Raw genomic sequence first — 17,137 nt, 5'->3', positions numbered from 1 at the left:
CGTGATCTGATGCCCTCTTCTGCAGATAAAGCACTCATATACAATTAAAAAAACAAAACAAAACAAAAAAACTATAGCAGAGTTGAAATAAGCAGAAAGATCAAATTCTAAATACTAGTTTCACCACTTCATACTTAAGAACACCAAGTCTATTAGATAGGAAAGTCAAAAAAATTATAAATAAAAGTGTGCCTGTTGGGAATCTACAGTGACCAGAACTAAGAGCTTTTATAAAAAAGATCTAAAACCAGAACACAATCACAGAAACCAGGGCTCTCTCTCTTTTTAAAGATTGATTTATTTCATGTGCACTGGTGTCTTGCCTGCATGAATGTCTATATGAGGAGGTTGGATCCCTTGGAACTGGAGTTACAGACAGTTGTGAGCTGCCTGGGTGTGGGTGCTGGGAATTGAACCCAGGTCCTGTAGAAGAGCAATCAGTGCTCTTAACCACTGATCCATCCCTCCAGCCCAAGACCATAGCTCTCAAGTAACAATAACACTGTCAAGTTCTCTAAATCACCTGTTATTTTCTCCGAGTTGCCCCTTCCCCACTGAGAACACTGAAAACCACGCGTTACAGAAAAGCAAGTTGCTGGATGGAACTTCAGCTCTGTAGCACTTCAATACAAGCAGCATACCAGGTCAAGCTACGTCAGCTACTGAGAACACTTTAACTGTCTAGCTACAGGGAGAGAGAAAGAAAATCTCACTTCTTGAAGTATTCACCCAGAGGAGATGGCAGATGGAAAAGAAAAATAAAGAAAGCAGATGGGTGGAAAACGCAGAAGGAGAGGGAGGCAGGGATCTGCATGCCATTAACCATTACTTTCCCAGTCTTCTTTACGTTCTCATATGTTATGGTGCTTATGGTAAAAGATGCAGAGAAACCTCTCCAGCTCTTACAGTTCTTCATAAGCAAGAAGACTAGAAAAGGATAATCATTAATAAATCATCTTAAATGCTCTGGGTAAGAAATGGCTACGTTGAATTAACAATCATCTTAAATCATAAATATATCCAATATATGTTTACTTTTCCCTTTCTACACACCCTGCCAATTATTATCACCAATAGGAAAAAATATCATTTTCTGATTTAGCCATTTTGGGCTGATTACTATGAGTTATTGATTGAATTCACCAAATTATAAGAAAAGAGGAGAGGTTTATAGTTGGCAGTGCTTGGTGCCATTTGCACACATTACAATTTCAAACATGAAGCGAAATCTCATTACGAGCTGAATTTCTGACATCTGAGGTCCCAGGTTTGTTCACCTTTCTGTGTGGCTTAAATGTGCACCTGCATGCACAGTGTGGTCACTCAGGGAGGCTTTATCTCTGCTAGGGGCAGCAGCATCTGCAACTGCTATTTGGCAGCAGGGCAAGGTCTATGGAAAGGGACCTGGCTCAGACTATGGAACAGTGGCAGGAATGAGCCAGGTGCCGACTGCAGGTGGTGAGAAAAAGCACAGTGATTCTGGCCAGAAGACTCTCTGCACTGCTGTGTCGTGCTTGAAATGAAGGGGGATTGATGGGGAAAAGCAGTGGAGAAGCTCTCACAGCCAAGGCCTTTTGCTCAAAGCGTCTGCGAGATTGGAGCTTAGGGTAGCTTTGCATAAGAAAGAGAGAAGACCCACCATGGATATAGGGCATGAAGGCCAAAAAGACATGGAATCTCTTTTTTAAAACTGGCACTTATGTTTAGATTTAAAAATCATAAAACAAAAACAAAACCCCATGTACGTTCTTTTCCTTCTGCCTGCTTTTTCCTTTTGTTTTTTGGGCGCGGCTGTTACTAGCTCAGTCTGGAATCAGTGTTGGAATCTGTGAACCCAACACTTGCCTTGAGTCCTGGTCCTCTTGCCTCCGTCTCTCGAAACTCTGGGATTATAGGCACGCACCACCACACCCAGCTCCTAACTACAATTTTGAAGCAGCAAATCATTTTTCTAAATGGTTCATCTTACTTTTACTAAATTCTTTTGGGGGCATGGGAGGGGGTGGGAGAAAGTTTCACTGTGTAGCTTAGGCTGGCCTTGAGTTGACAATCAGGAGGATCTCAAATTCAAGGCTAGCCTGGGCTATAGAAGGAGATCCTGTCCCCTGTAGAAAGGCAGTATGAATGTAAAAAGAAGCCCCAAATGGGCCAAAAAGCTGAGACAGGCATGGTGGCGCACATCTGTAATCCCAGCACTCAGAAGGCAGAGCACAAAGATTGCTGCGAGTTCGAGACCAGCTTGGTCTGCAAAGAGAGTCTAGGACAGCCCAGGCTACACAGAGAAACCCTGTCTTGAAAAACCAAAAAAAAAAAAAAAAAAAAAAAGAAGTAGCTGAGTTTTGAGTGTGACGTCAGGTAGGATATGTGACGGCAGCTTGGACACATTTAGAAAAGTACAGATCGTGGGCAAATGCAGTGCTATGCTCAGGGGCCTCCTGATAGAACCAAATGACATATCCTTTGAATGACAGGACTGGGTTTACCTCACAAAGAGTAAGTGCTCATTATCCGCTCGAGGAATTAACAGATAAGAATACATCTATACGCAGGCAGTGAGCATCCTGGATTCCATACTTAGTGGAACCATGGGGCGTAAGTGGCTTCGCCTGTGGCAAAGATGCTAAGCACTTACAGATCTCATTGTCTCCCATCTTCTAAGGGGGACAAACAAATATTCATAGGATGTTTCTCTTACTTTATAACCAGATTCTCACTCTTGGGAAGACGAAGTAGTTATATTCATACGAACTTTCTCATTCCCTTGTCTCCACAGATTCTTTGAATTCACGTGGCTTGTCTGAGTCAAATCCATAGTTACTAAAGAATGTATCACATCCTCAGCAGATTTTTCTCTAGTGGTTTTCAAAGTAGCGTGCCTGCATTAAAACATGTTTAAACAGCTAGCTGGGCCCTGGCCCCACCTCAGCTTCTAACTCAGTAGGTCTGCGGTGGGGACTGATAATTTGTGTTTTTCACAAGGTTCCAGACGAGGCTGTTGTTGCTGGTTGGAGGCCCTGAGAACTGTGGAGGGCTGGTCTCTTCTCAAGCGAAGCCAAATTTAAAGTAAAACTGAGAAGATACTAACTAAAATGGGTCCTTATATCTAAGATCTTTGTCAAGGTTTTTTTGGTCAAGAAAGTAACAGAAATTAGGGTGATGTCTAAACTGTCTAATGTTTGGCAAAGACACCTGTAAAAAGGAGTGCTGTCAACTTTTAGGCCATCAGAAAAACCACAGCCAGGTTGGAAGCTGAGGCCCCTTCCCAGGATTAATTAGAAGAAAGATGCCTTCTGCAAATCTGAGATGATGCTTTTCAAAGGGGGTCTCCCTAGCAGCCATCACAAGGCGACTCAGTCCCTTCATACGTAGCCAGGGAATTTAGTAAGTTTTCCTCATAAGTAATAAACTGTGTCTGAGGGAAAATCCAAACCAGTATCATGCCAATATTTCCATAGGACACCATGAAAACTCAGGAACAACAGTGTGACGTGAGCTCGACAGTGCTGAAGATAATTGCTAACGGCTGGTGAGCAGGATAATTAGACGGCGAAAGGTCTGGAGATCGGAACTTCTCTGTCATTTTGTGCCTAGCCAGACAGTGGCTTCGCCAGCTTCACAGACACTGTACTTACCTCCTCACATAACTACAGGTATCACACAGACACTTCAACTGACTCTACTTACACATCAACTCTAGGGTTCCTTCCCCCCCCCCACCTTGGGATGAAAGTTTGCAGAAAATGTGAAAATATATGAAACCATGGCTGGCTTGTGTACTACATGGAAGATGGGACGCACTCTCACCTCCTTTAACTCAACAGGGTGCAAAATGGCATTGCTTCCAAACTCACAAATTAAAATAACCATTGGAATAAAAATATGGCCCACTTGTGCAGGTATACCAGCTGCTCAAGTACTAGAAGAAACAATAGTCTGACCTCATCAAAAAACTGCTGAGTTTTGCGAAGTATAAATTTTAATTCAGTCAGTTCCAGGAAGTTTCTCTTCAGGGCTTCCTGGTTTGTGTTGATTTCCTTCAGTTCATTTTCAATCTTCTCGAAATTGGCCTGGGGGTGGGGTGGGGGGAGTGGGAAGAGAGAGAGAGAGAGAGAGAGAGAGGGGGGGGGGGGGAAGTTAACTCAAATTCAGCTCACTGTGCTTGCTGTAAAAGACATTAACTGTGTGGGCATGGTGACACAGGCCTTTAATCCCAGCACTCAGGAGGCAGAGGCAGACGGATCGCTGTGAGGCCAGCCTGGTCTACAAAGCGAGTCTAGGGTAGCCAAGGCTACACAAAGAAATCCTGTCTCAAAAAAACAAAACAAAACAAAAGACATTAGCTGAATTTGTGCCCCAGAACTGTTACCACAGTAACAGATTAGCTACAGCTACCAAGTAAATGCTGTGATTTTTTTGAGAGCAACTTTAAGCAAAACATTTCACTTAAATGAGCTTTTATTTGTGTATAGATTCCATTGTACATGCAGTGGGTTTGTTGAGAGAATTCAGAACACTGAAATATATCAAAAGGCCATATACTATGTGAGGGTCACCAGCTAACAAGCGCTCAGCAAGCCAAGCAGTCATTTGGCCGTATATTATGTTACTTCTGTGTGAGATATGGTTTGACATTATAAAAGAGGGAAGTCACTTCAGTCCTACTTAGAAAAAGCTTACAATAAAAGACAATGCTTAGCCAAGCAAGGTGGTGCACGCCTTTAATCCCAGCACTCGGGAGGCAGAGGCAGGTGGATCTCTGTGAGTTCGAGGTCAGCCTGGTCTACAAAGGGAGTCCAGGACAGCCAAGTCTACACAGAGAATGTTTGTAAGTTTGGCAAGAACTCCTCTGTGCTAGCACTCAGGAAGGCAACACATGCATGTAAGTAGAAAGTTCTATGACAATTGTTTACCTCTAAGTCGATCATGTCCCGGGGGAAGGGCACCTCTGGGTTTTCACCAGTGTCCATAATTGGGATGTTAGCTTTCCTTATCTCTTTCTCAACAAATCCTAAAATGATAGAGCATCCAGGTAGCAGGCACGTCTGGAATTCTCGTCATTTGAGAAAACGCACACACAAAGATCAAACCTCTGGCTAGAAAGAGCTTCATCCTAAGAAAGAACTGACAAGCAAAGAAGCAGCTTTTTTCCCCCCACATTTTTTTTCTTGTGCTTTACGCACTGAGGCTACTCCAAGGAGAGAGGTCAAGGTCATGGCTGTCTCTTCTCTCTCTCCTGGTCTTTGCTGTTGTTCTGAGAATGGCCTCGAACTACCGATGCTCAGCCTGTTTCTACCTGGGACTGTAGGTGTGCAGAGTTGGGTAGGGCTTTCCTTCTGCTTACAACTGGCCTGCAGCCACTTCACCTCTCCACCTTCCGTGGCTCCTCAGGGATGACAAGCTCTCTTTGCAAGTATTATTTGTCAATCAAACCTCTGAAGAACACAGCAAATTAACAGCGCATTTGACACACGAGATACTTGTAGGTCAGGTCAAAAAGAGTCATTTAATTGATAAGCAATTGGATTGTTTTTCAAGCATCAAAAGCCAAAAAGTAAGCATAAAAGGACCCAAAATACTAAAAGAAAAAAGTTTTCATGACAACTACTGACTTTTTTTTTTTTAATGGGGGCCAATTTACCTATCAACTGGGTAGACTGGCAAGGTTGTGGGTTTGGAGTCAGACAGACTGGCCTAGTTTCAAATGATGATTCCGTTATGACTGCTTATGGTCTTGGGTAGGCCAGGGAAATCACAAGCTCCTTAGTCTTTACATGAGGGTTACAGCTTTTTTCTTTGGGGGGGGGGGGAGACATTGTCTATGTATACCAAGCTGCTGTGGAACTAACAGGACTCACAGGTCTCTGAGTAATCCTAGCACTCGGGAGGCAGAGGCAGGCAGATCTCTATAAGTTTGAGGCCAGCCTGGTCTATAAAGCAGTCCAGGACAGCCAAGGCTACACAGAGAAACCCTGTCTGGGAAAACCAGAAAGAAAAGAAAAAGAGATGTGTGCCACCACACCTTAAAGGCATGTTGTGGGGAATGAATGAAATTCTCACTCACTCTTTAGCACCCCAGCCTGCAAAGCCTTAGTGAATGCTGCACTTTTGATAAACTGCTCAGATGAAAAGGTGGCTCAGTTGATGTCTAAATTTGAAAGTATTAGAGTTCTGTTTTTGGTGGGTTTGTTTTTCATTTTTTCCCCAAGACAGGGTTTCTCTGTGCAGCCTTGGCTGTCTTGAATTCAACTGGCCTTGAGCCAGGTTGGCCTTGAGCTCACAAATATCTGCCTGCCTCTGTGTCCTGAGTGTTGGGATTACAGGTGTGTGCCACCGTGCCTGTCTTTTTAGAGCTCTGTAACATAGTTCTGCTGTTAAAATCCCATGAGAATCTGGCTGGGCTGTGGTGGCACTTGCCTTTAATACCAGCACTTGGGAGGCAGAGGTAGGCAAATGGCTGGTTCAATGCCACCCTAGTCTACAGAGTTCCAGGCTAGCTTGAGCTACACAGTGTCAACGAGTTTAAAAAAAAAAGAAAAACCCACAATATTTTCAGATTGTTGTTTGAACAAGATTTCCCTTAAGCACCACCTAGCTCAAACACTATAAAATCTATTTATATACAAGAAGTCCATCTTAATGTCATGGTTGTGGATTTTTTTCACTCTCCTTTTTAAATCTTTTAACAGATTTATTTATTTTGCATATGTGTGCATGTGTGTGTACATGTGTGCGTGCGTGTGGGTGCTCACGTGGCGGTCAGAAGACAACTCTTGGGAGTCGCTCTCTGCTTCCCGCCTGCTCCTGGTTTCTGCCGCATGGTGTGCTCCAGGCTGGCTGGCCTGCGAGTCTCTCCCTCCACCTCACTGTGGGAAAGCTGATGTTTCAGGTGCACACCACCACGTCTGACTCTTATTTATTTATTGGTGCTTACTGAATACACAGCAAAGAACAACAGGCTGGATCGTAACTAGACCCTTACTGGCAGCCATATCTGGCTTTCCACTCAGGTTCCGGGGACTGCGCTCACAGGCTTGCACGGCAAGTGCTTTTACCTGTTGAGCCGTTCCCGTCTCCCTGGTCCTCTCTCCTTTTCTCTATGTAGAGTTCTGTTCCTTTGCTGAGAGGACTAACAATTCTAATTTAAGACAAATGACTCATCACAGGAATGTCATACAAGACCAAAAGTCGCACATACGAAGCTTTCGATCCATTTCTTCACATCTTCTAACTTCATTCACAAATTTCCTCTGGAAAACATTCACATCTGGATTTAGCTGAAAAACAAGAACAGAATAGCAAATCTCAAACACTGAGTCTACGTCCTGTTCTATCGGCAACACACCCCATACGTGGAAATTTCACTTTGTGCCAGTGAATAATCAGCTCTAATCCAAACTGTCTACCGATCTACATGAAGGGCTTTGTGCAGTCATGCAACCTAAAGCCAAAATCCCCCCTTGCCGCTGCACTGAATATCTGGACTGGAGACACATTAGCCAAGGCCGTGAGCGCCTTTCTTCCCGCCACCTGGAACTTAGGACGCCATGTCATAAGCTGTCTGCCTGGTGCTCCTCTCTCTTTCTTCCCAAGCAAAGGAGACAGAAGGCAAATGACTGTTCTTCTGCCCCAGGTTGTCACCTTCTGGTGACAGTCTGATTTTACTCATGCACTAAAGCCATAAGTCGTATCACCCCACATCTGTTTGAATGGCTTTCACAAAAAAAGATGGGGGAGCCAGACATGGTGGTACATGCTGGGATCTCAACTCTGTAGAAGCAGGGGAGGTTGGGAGTTCCAGGCCAGCCTAGGCTACTTACCAAGACCCTGTCTGAAAGATGAGAGCTTTGAATCGGTGATGATGTTGGCCAAAGGGAACTAACTCTAGTGTATTGTTTATAGGGATATAAATTAGTACAGTCACATGGAAAGTAGGATAGTTCCTCATAAAAAACAAAACCAAAAAAATTTTTTTAAATTTTATTTTATTAATTTATTCTTGTTACATCTCAGTGGTTATCCCATCCCTTGTATCCTCCCATTCCTCCCTCCCTCCCATTTTTCCCTTACTCCCCTCCCCTATGACTGTGACTGAGGGGGACCTCCTCCCCATGTATATGCTCATAGGGTATCAAGTCTCTTCTTGGTAACCTGCTATCCTTCCTCTGAGTGCCACCAGGCCTCCCCATCCAGGGGATGTGGTCAAATATGGGGTACCAGAGTTCCTGTGAAAGTCATACCCGACTCTCCACTCAACTGTGGAGAATGTTCTGACCATTGGCTAGATCTGGGTAGGGGTTTGAAGTTTACGGCCTGTATTGTCCTTGGCTGGTGCCTTAGTTTGAGCGGGACCCCTGGGCCCAAATCTGCCTATCATAATGTTCTTCTTGTAGGTTTCTAGGACCCTCTGGATCCTTCTACTTTGCCATTCTCCCATGCTTCTCTCATCTAGAGTCCCAATAGGATGTCCTCTCCTCTGTCCCAGTTTCCTGGTAAGTGAAGACTTTCATGGGACATGCCCCTTGCGCTAGTGTCCACATATAAGTGAGTATATACCATTTGAGTCTTTCTGCTTCTGGGTTAACTCACTCATGATCATTTCTAGCTCAATCCATTTGTCCACAAATTTCGGGAATTCCTTGTTTTTAATAGCTGAGTAGTACAGTCACATGGAAAGCAGGATAGTTCCTCACAAAAAACAAAACCAAAAAAAAAAAAATTTTTTTTTTAAACCAAAAAATCTTAAAGGCTATTCCCACTAACTAGTAAATAGAATCAACCTACCAAGAGATGCATGGGCGAGGAAAACATGGGGCATTATACTAAGTGAAAAACACCAGGCACTTTACATCTTATCTATATGCGCAATTTTATTTTATTATTTATTAATTTTTTCCTTAAAATTTTTATGCATATATGGGTGGTGTGTCTACATGTATGTCTGTGTACCATGTGCATACAAGGTGCCCTCACAGGCCAGAAGAGGATGCCAGGTTCTCTGGCACTGGAATTAGAGATGGTTGTGAGCTGCCACGTGGGCGCTGAGAGTCAACCCTGGGCCCTCTGAAGAGTAGCCAGTGCTCTTAACCTCAGGTCCGTCTCTCCAGCCCTCCACATGAAGAATCTAAGACAGCTGATTTCACAGAGGTATTGAGATTGGCTACCAGAGAGGGAGACAGAGAGGAGATGGGGTGGGCAGAGGAAGGTGTAGGCCAAAGTTCGCAAATCTTCAGATCGACAGAAGAGGGTAGGGAGGAAATGACAAATAGCTGACCAAAGGGCTAGAACGCTTGAGCTAGTAGGGATACTTAAAAAAAAAAACAAAACATTTATTTATGTGTTTTATGTGCATATGAATGTGTATGCATGTGGGTGCGTGTTTGCCCACGAGAGGGTAAGTTACAGCGGTTCACTTGCTCCTTCCACCATGTGGGTTCCAGGGACTGGCTCAGGTTGTCAGGCTTGACAAGAAGTGCCATTACCTGCTGAGCCATCTTGCTGACTCCAGGAGTATATTTTATTTATTTATTTAATTTATTTGTGTGTGTGTGTGTGTGTGTGTGTGTGTGTGTGTATGCGTGTGAGAGTGTTTGCATGTATGTGTGGGTACTCGCAGAGAGGAGAACATCCAATTACATTTAACTGGAGTGATGTGAAACTAGGAACCAAACCTGTGTCCTCTGGAAGAGCAGCAAGTGCTTTAACCACTGAGCCATCTCTCCAGCCCAGGAATAAAATTTTTAGCTATTGCAAGGCGGGCAAGACAGTTCAAGACATTGTCAGCTTGATGATCTAAGTTCAGTCCTTGGAACCTACATACAGCTAGAAGGACAGCATCAATTTTTAAAAACTGTCCTCTGACCGCTACATGTGTACATGTGTGTCACACACACATACACACACCACCACCACCATCACCAATAATAATAAATGAAAGTTAAAACAAAAACTAATGTAAACCCAGGTTCTTGACTGTAAGCCTAGCCCTTGGGAGGGTTAGTTTAATACTATCCTCAGCCCCGTCAGAGGTTAGAGATCAAGCCTTGGCTACAGGGGACTGTCTCAAACAACAAACTAAAAACTATCCCAGTTATTCAGGAGGCCAAAACAGGATTCTAAGTTCAGAGCTGCCCAGGGCTGCAGAGCAAATTTAGGGCCAGCCTAAATAATTCATTAAGACCCTATCTGAAAATAAGGAGGGCTGGGAATAGGTCATGGGCAGAGCGCTTCTCCAACATACATGGGAACCTTGATTCAATTCCCAGCACCAAGAATAAATAAATACACAAATGAACACACACACACACACACACACACACACACACACACACACAGGAGTGAGTAAATAACTAAATGGTATGATAGTACATTTCTCAAAAGCAATATTAACAGGAGCTAGAGAGCCTGATGCTGGTGCTGGAAATTGAACCCAGGTCCCCTCAAAAAGCAGCAAGTACTATTGACATTTCTCCAGCTCCTCCGTTTGAATTTTTAAGATCTAATATACCGCCAATATAGCTTTGAACTCAGTATGTAGCTGAGGATGACCTTGAACTCCTGATTCTCCTGCCTCTACTTCTCAAATGCTAGGATTATAGGAGTACAACACCTGCCCCACTTAGTCACAGCAGTTAAAAGAGGCAACAATACCACACACTATAGCCTAGGATAGCCCTGAGCTGGCTAGCCTTTGCTTTGCTCCCAACTACTGAAAGATTAAGAAATTAAGAAGCATACAAAAAAAAAAGAAAAGAAAAGAAAGAAAGAAAAAGAAAAGAAAACATAAGCTATAAAGGAAAGAAAAAAAAGTTCACTACATTGAAACTTAGGCTCAGCAGCTAAGAATACTTATGCTCTTTCAGAGGACCACAGTGCAATCCCGGCACCCACATATATGATAGCTCACAGCTGTCTGTAACTCCAGCTCCAGAGGGAATCTGGCCTGCCCAGGCACTTGCACCGATGTGTGCATACCCACATGCAATCACATATAAGTACACATAGTCAAAAATAATTTTAAAATATTTTTAAGGGGCTGGAGAGATGGCTCAGTGGTTAAGAGCACTGTCTGCTTTTTCAGAGGTCCTGAGTTTAATTCCCAGCAATGACATGGTGGCTCACAACCATCTATAACGAGATCTGATGCCCTCTTCTGGCATGCAGGTGTACGTGTAGATAGAACACTCATATACATAAAAATAAATAATATTAAGCAAATTGTAATAATAAATAGGCTGGGTATACTGCTGCACATCTTTAATCCCGATACTCAGAAGGTAGAGGCAGAAGGATATCTATGAATTCAAGGCCAGCCTGGTCTATATATGGCATTCCATGATAGCCAGGGCTACACAGTGAGACCTGTCTCAAAAACAAAAACAAAAAACCCCCAAAGCCAAATTAATCCACCAAACCCCCAGATAACAACAACAATAAATATTTTAAAAAGCTATTGGGTAAAATAGCTCCTGGAAACTGGCTTGTCACACAGCTTTCAGAAGTACCACCCAAGATTACTTATTAATTACACAGGGGACAAGATACTTTTACATTGGTGAAATCTAAGAAATAATACCTTAATTGAGTGATCAAATTTATCTTTAATAATAGAACAGAGCCCAGTCAGTAAAGTGCCTGCCATGGAAACATGAAACACAGAGAAACCCTGTCAAAAAAAAAAAAAGACAAAAAACCCACCACCACCATCACCACCACCACCACCAACAACAACATAACTGAGGAATATATCTGATACTGACCTCTGGCTTCTACATGCATGTGTACACATATGCACATGCATGTGTATACAAACAAGCACACATAGAAACACACAGAACACACACCATACAAATAAATAATAGAACAAGACCATTATAGTAGGCACACCTGAAATCCCAGAAGGCGGAAGAAGAAGGGACTGCTACGAGTGCTATGAGTTCAAGGCCAGTATGACGACCTAGTGAGTTCCAGGACAGCCTGTGCTCCAAAGCAAGACCTTATCACAAAAAGAAGCAAGCTGGGGTAGGCAGCAGGAGGAGGAGGAGGAAGGAAGGAAGAAAGGGAGGGAAGGAGAGAGAGAGAGAGAGAGAGAGCGCGCGCACACACCTAGGATACACGGGGAAATTTTTACAAACCTCACAATAAACGAAAGTCAAGGAACCCACGGACAGCTCTAGGCAGAGGAAAGGGACACATACTTCACAGAGTAGGAAAGCTCCTGTCCACAGACAGACAAAAGGATGCCAACTGTGCAGACCAAAAAAATGCAGATCAAAACAAGAGCTCATCTCACACCTGTAAGATTAGGACATTTCACTACACTAATCGGGCACAGGCCTATCGATACATTTGTGACGTGACAGAACCAAGGGGCGCATAGCACATAGGTGCTTCCATTGTGACCCTACACTATGACAACATCTCAAATGTTGAAGATGTCGGTGATACTTGGCGGTGACTCTGTGACGTGTGTGTGTATGTGTCTGAGCACACTCACATACACGGATGCCAGAACTCAAACTTGTAAGTCCTGCCTCAGGAGCAACCTACCATGGTTTGGTTTGGTTTTGCTTTTTGAGATGGGATCTCTCGGTAGGTCCTGAGGCTTACTAATGAGGCTGGGCTGTCTGTCTAGACAGCTCCAGGGACCCACCTGTCTCTGCTTCCCATGTGCTACCTACCATAGCCATCTTTTTAGAGCTAGGGACTCAAGGAAGGTTGCCATGGGACAAGCACTTCATCACCTAAGCTGCCTCTCCAACCTGCAATAACCTTAGTTACAACAGCTATGTAGCAGCGGCTGGCCTAGAACTCACTGTTGGCTTCAAATTCATGGTCATCCTCCTGGGATTTGAGATGTTATTTATTATGCCCAGTTTTGTTTTTTGTTTGTTTATTTGTTTGATTTTTTTGTTTTGTTTTGTTTTGTTTTTTCAAGACAGGGTTTCTCTGTGTAACCTTGGCTGTCCTAGACTGGTTTTGTAGACCAGGCTGGCCTCGAACTCACAGTGATCCACCTGCCTCTGCCTCCTTTGTGCTGGGATTAAAGGCTCGCCCCACTATGCTGGGCTATTTGTTTGATTTTTTTCCAAAGAAAAAGGAAAGTTTGCACTAAAGATACCATAATGAATAAAAAACAGAGAATAGTCTTGTTTTCAAGGGGCTTAGATCACTGTGAGGAGAGACTTTAATTAACTGTTCCCATCAATAAATGTGAAATCATGACCATTATGAATGCTGTGAAAAGTACCTGGGACTCTGAGATTGCAGAATCTGAGTCAGAGACACCACTCCCCACTCCTGGCCACACACACCCTTCAGTCATGAGCACAGTCTTCTTACTTAGATTATAAACTCCAAGAGCAGATTTTAAATGAAGTTTTAAGACTGTCCTTTCTGTTTTAGGGTTCTTTCCAAGTATCCAAAACAATGAATTATTAGCATATGATTACTTATATACTATATAAATATTTTTGATGTACTTAAATGTCTCAGATTTTTGTTTTAAGTTTTTCTTTTGGATCCTACTGCATGGGAAAACTACAGGTTTTTGTCTTCATTTTTAAAAAATATCAGGCTGTGCTGTTAAGGAGACCCAAATAACGTAAAAAGTAAAAGGTTAATGTGGCATCCTCTGACAGCATTCCTAACTACAGAAAAGGTCTCACGTAGCGCAGGCTGGCCTCAAACTAACTCATTATGTAGCCAAGGATAACCCTGAATTTATAGCACTCCTCCTCTGCTCCTCATGTGCAGGGATTGCAGGCCATCTGCCAACATGCTCAGGTTTTTATTTCTTCTTCCCTCTCTTCCTCCTCTTCCTCTCCTCCTCCTCCTTTTCGTCCTCCTCTTTCTCCCTTTCCTTCGAGACAGGCTCATCACCTCCTCGCCTCAGCCTGCCAAGAGCTAGCATTATAGGATAAACCATATGCCCAGTTCAGGATGACTGTCCAAGGAAGGACTAGCAAAAAGCTTAGAAGGGTTGGCCCATGACCATTTCTATCTCTAGAAAAACAAAAGACACCTTGAAACTTATGTCTAGCAGTCCTAAGCCAGTGCTAGTGGTACTTTGCAAAACCAAACCAAACCAAAACACGATAAAGCCATCAAACATAAACAAAACACTTCAATGGTGCTTAAAAAGCAGCCTCACTCCCACTTACATCACGAAACTGGACCTTTCCAAGTTCTCCTAATTCACTGACGCAACAATAAGCAGCCTCTGACTGTAGAAACAGCTGGGCCAGGGTCATCTCCTCGCTCCGGAAAAGCTCCCCCATGGTGGCGGCGGAGAGTTGTCGCTAATGATATGCGGTTCACTCCAATCTGAGGCAAGAGAGAACATGACATGGCTTGAGACTTAACATATAGGACCAAGAACAAACAATACCCTAAGTGAGGCTCTGTAGTTCTTGCCTGCCCTGTAAGAAGTCGTAACAAATCTCTTGCTATCTGGCTTAGAAAGGTCCAAGAGAGAAATTGCAAAAAAAAAAAAAAACCAGTTACTAAACCTCAGACTGTGGTGTCTAGACGGAAGAGTCACTTCCTTCGTCGTCAACATCAGGATTGATTGACAGTAATTTGGGGCAACACAATACAAATGAATATATGCAGATTAACAACAGAAACTGGGAACTCCAAAAAGCTCTCTAATGTGGCATAGTGGGGGGGTTGGGGGCAGAGCTGGTTGGTTTTATTTTGAGACAGCATCTTATTTAACCCAGACCAGCCACATAGTGGAGGTTGGCCTTGAACTCCTGACCCTCCTTGCCTCCACCTCTTTAGTGCTGGGATTACAGGAATGCACCAACACACCCAGAGCTTTTTGTTGTTACTGTTCTGCTTTTTCACAGTTGACACAGTGTTCTTATTTTAAAAAACGTCCTCTGTGTTGTTTCAGTTTGGAGTTGTTTTGTTTTGCGAGCAGGAAACAACAAAGGGGACTTTATTTATTTTTTTAAAGATGTATTTATTTATATAATATCCTGCCTGCACCAGATCTCATTATAGATGGCTGTGAGCCACCATGTGGTTGTTGGGAATTGAACTCAGGACCTTTGGAAGAGCAGCCAGTGCTCTTAACCTCTGAGCCATCTCTTCAACCCCAAAAGGGACTTTAATTTCCCTCTTACATAAAAGATGTGGCTGGCTTCCCCCTCCTCAACTGGCAACGCCCACTTCCAACATCTAAAACCCCCAGCTCTATCTCAAAGCTTTGGTTTAAAAGGATCAAGCTTCCAAACTCCTGGGAAACAACATTCCTCTTCTAAGGAATCGCAACATATAAACAACATTTTAAAAAGACAAAGGATCCCGCAGAGTCAGGTCAATTTCAGATGAGGCACGACAGGAACACATTGGTAATGACAAAGCACTTTTAACAAGCTGGAGGAAGAGCCTTCCATCCTCATCCTCAAGACAGCTGCCTTCTTCCACCTGTCCCGTCTCTCCTTGGAGCCGGGAAGGTTTTCCTTCAGGTCAGCAACTGTCGCTATCAGTGGTACTGAAATTGCAATTATTTATTCTCGATAAACTCCCGTTCGCCTCACTGTGCAGCACGATCTGCAATATCTAACCTCAGCAGATCATACACTTTTAATGCCATAAGGTTATGCATAGCCCATGTTAACTGATGGATGAGAATGGCATTCAGAGAAGATTTGCTCTTGGGGAGGCAGGAAGACATTTTGAGGAAACTGAACAAGTCCTTTCTCCGTCTGACGTTCAAGGAAAGAAAAACAACACGCTCGACTAAAGCAAGCATTTCTCAAGAGATTATGTGGGTTGACTTAATCTGAATCACACACCTCAGCTCTTACCAGTTCTCCCCACCTTAAATAAGGATAGACGCCACAGTCTCAAATTATATGAACTCATGTCTCATCACCGGCATAGACCAGGGGCTGAAAGGGATGGCAGTCTCTAATGAGTTACCGCCTTCCTCCCTGTTCCTTACGATTACAGGCCTCTCTAAGACTTATCTTTATCCTCATTGAAGCCAAAAACAAAATGAATTTGGAAAAGCGGTTTCCGGGGGTCGCGAAATGAAACACGAAGAAAGAGTAAATCCTGCAAAAGGGAGGGGGAGGGATCCAAACCCAACGTCCTCCCTGGAGGACTCTGGCTCAGGTTTTCTAATCCTCCCTTCTCAGCAGGGAGCATCTGGCGCTTCATTTCTGTGCTGCACAATGAGAGGGCAGAAATTCTCCGGGCCAGGCACCACCTGTCTCCTGGGTAAGGGAGAAACCTCCAAATTATAAGACTCTTTTAAGAAATCCCCTCAGATCCCTCTGCCTATCCAATCTCCTCTGTCCTGTCGCTTCCCCCCTCCCGGGTCCTCCAGGGGCAGTGGCCCTCCAGTTCCTCTGCCCACAGGAAGGGGTGTCCGAAGAGGGGGCTGAGCCCCTCACATTTCTCTCAGAAACCTAAGATCCCAGCTAATTCTTCTGACAAGTGGCCGAGATATCGGAGTGTGCCCCAGGTCCCCTCGAAGGCCGCTCCGGGGGGGCCTTCTACAACCCTCGCTCACCTCTCGCCCGCACCGCCGCTGCGACCGCAGCCGCCGCAGCAAAGCCCCCAGCTCTGGCAGGAGCAGAGTTCCGACCAGCGTACGCAAGCAAGGCTCCGCCCCCACGCCACCCGGCGAGTCCCGCCCCCAAGATGACTTCATCTCAGCGGACCAATGGGATGCTGCCTCTGCCCGGCTACCGCAGTGCAGGGTCTACGGGGCTCGGGCGAGTCTCGGTGTAGAATCGCCATCTTTGTTCCGGCGTTGTGATTTCTAACCTGGAGCGTTCGGAAGTCATCAGGGTCGGGCGTGTGGTTTTTGTAATGTTTCGCTTTTGAGTCCATCAGATTTTTTTCTGTTATTCTCCGAGCAAGGTTACTTGTCATCTCTCTTTTCCAGAGAACCAATTCACAACCTTTTCTTGGAGAAAGAGGCATGAAAGAAATGGAACATACACACACACACGTTGGAGAAAGCGGCATGAAAGAAATGGAACACATACACACACACGCACACACACATCCTTTGCCGTTCTTAGACCCCTGAAAATATTTGAGCCCCAGGTTGGAGACACTTAGACTGATCTCGTCCTCTTACAAAGTACGGGATTCATTCTTCCAGCAGGGTTTACAC

The 17,137-nt window shown here is 44.2% G+C and overlaps 1 protein-coding gene across 5 annotated transcripts in view; it reads right to left on the bottom strand.

Moving 5' to 3' along the window:
* ATP6V0A1 (ATPase H+ transporting V0 subunit a1) overlaps nucleotides 1-16,636 on the bottom strand; it is a 55,964-nt gene extending 39,328 nt beyond the window's left edge. For all 5 annotated transcript variants that reach the window (XM_084748773.1, XM_084748769.1, XM_084748770.1 and 2 more), the window contains exons 1-5: nucleotides 16,526-16,636; nucleotides 14,160-14,322; nucleotides 7,196-7,274; nucleotides 4,911-5,008; nucleotides 3,939-4,067 (exon numbers count right to left, since the gene is read on the bottom strand). In XM_084748773.1, coding sequence (XP_084604899.1) covers nucleotides 3,939-4,067; nucleotides 4,911-5,008; nucleotides 7,196-7,274; nucleotides 14,160-14,276 — 423 coding nt within the window. In that variant the 5' untranslated portion in view covers nucleotides 14,277-14,322; nucleotides 16,526-16,636. The remainder of the gene's footprint in view (nucleotides 1-3,938; nucleotides 4,068-4,910; nucleotides 5,009-7,195; nucleotides 7,275-14,159; nucleotides 14,323-16,525) is intronic.
* Between the last annotated feature and the right edge of the window lie 501 nt (nucleotides 16,637-17,137).

The sequence above is a fragment of the Acomys minous genome, assembly GCF_964271855.1.
Source record: "Acomys minous genome assembly, chromosome: 12".
In the NCBI taxonomy this organism is placed as follows: Eukaryota; Metazoa; Chordata; class Mammalia; order Rodentia; family Muridae; genus Acomys; species Acomys minous.
The sequence above is the reverse complement of the archived record's forward strand: the minus strand, read 5'-3'. Positions and strand labels throughout refer to the sequence as shown.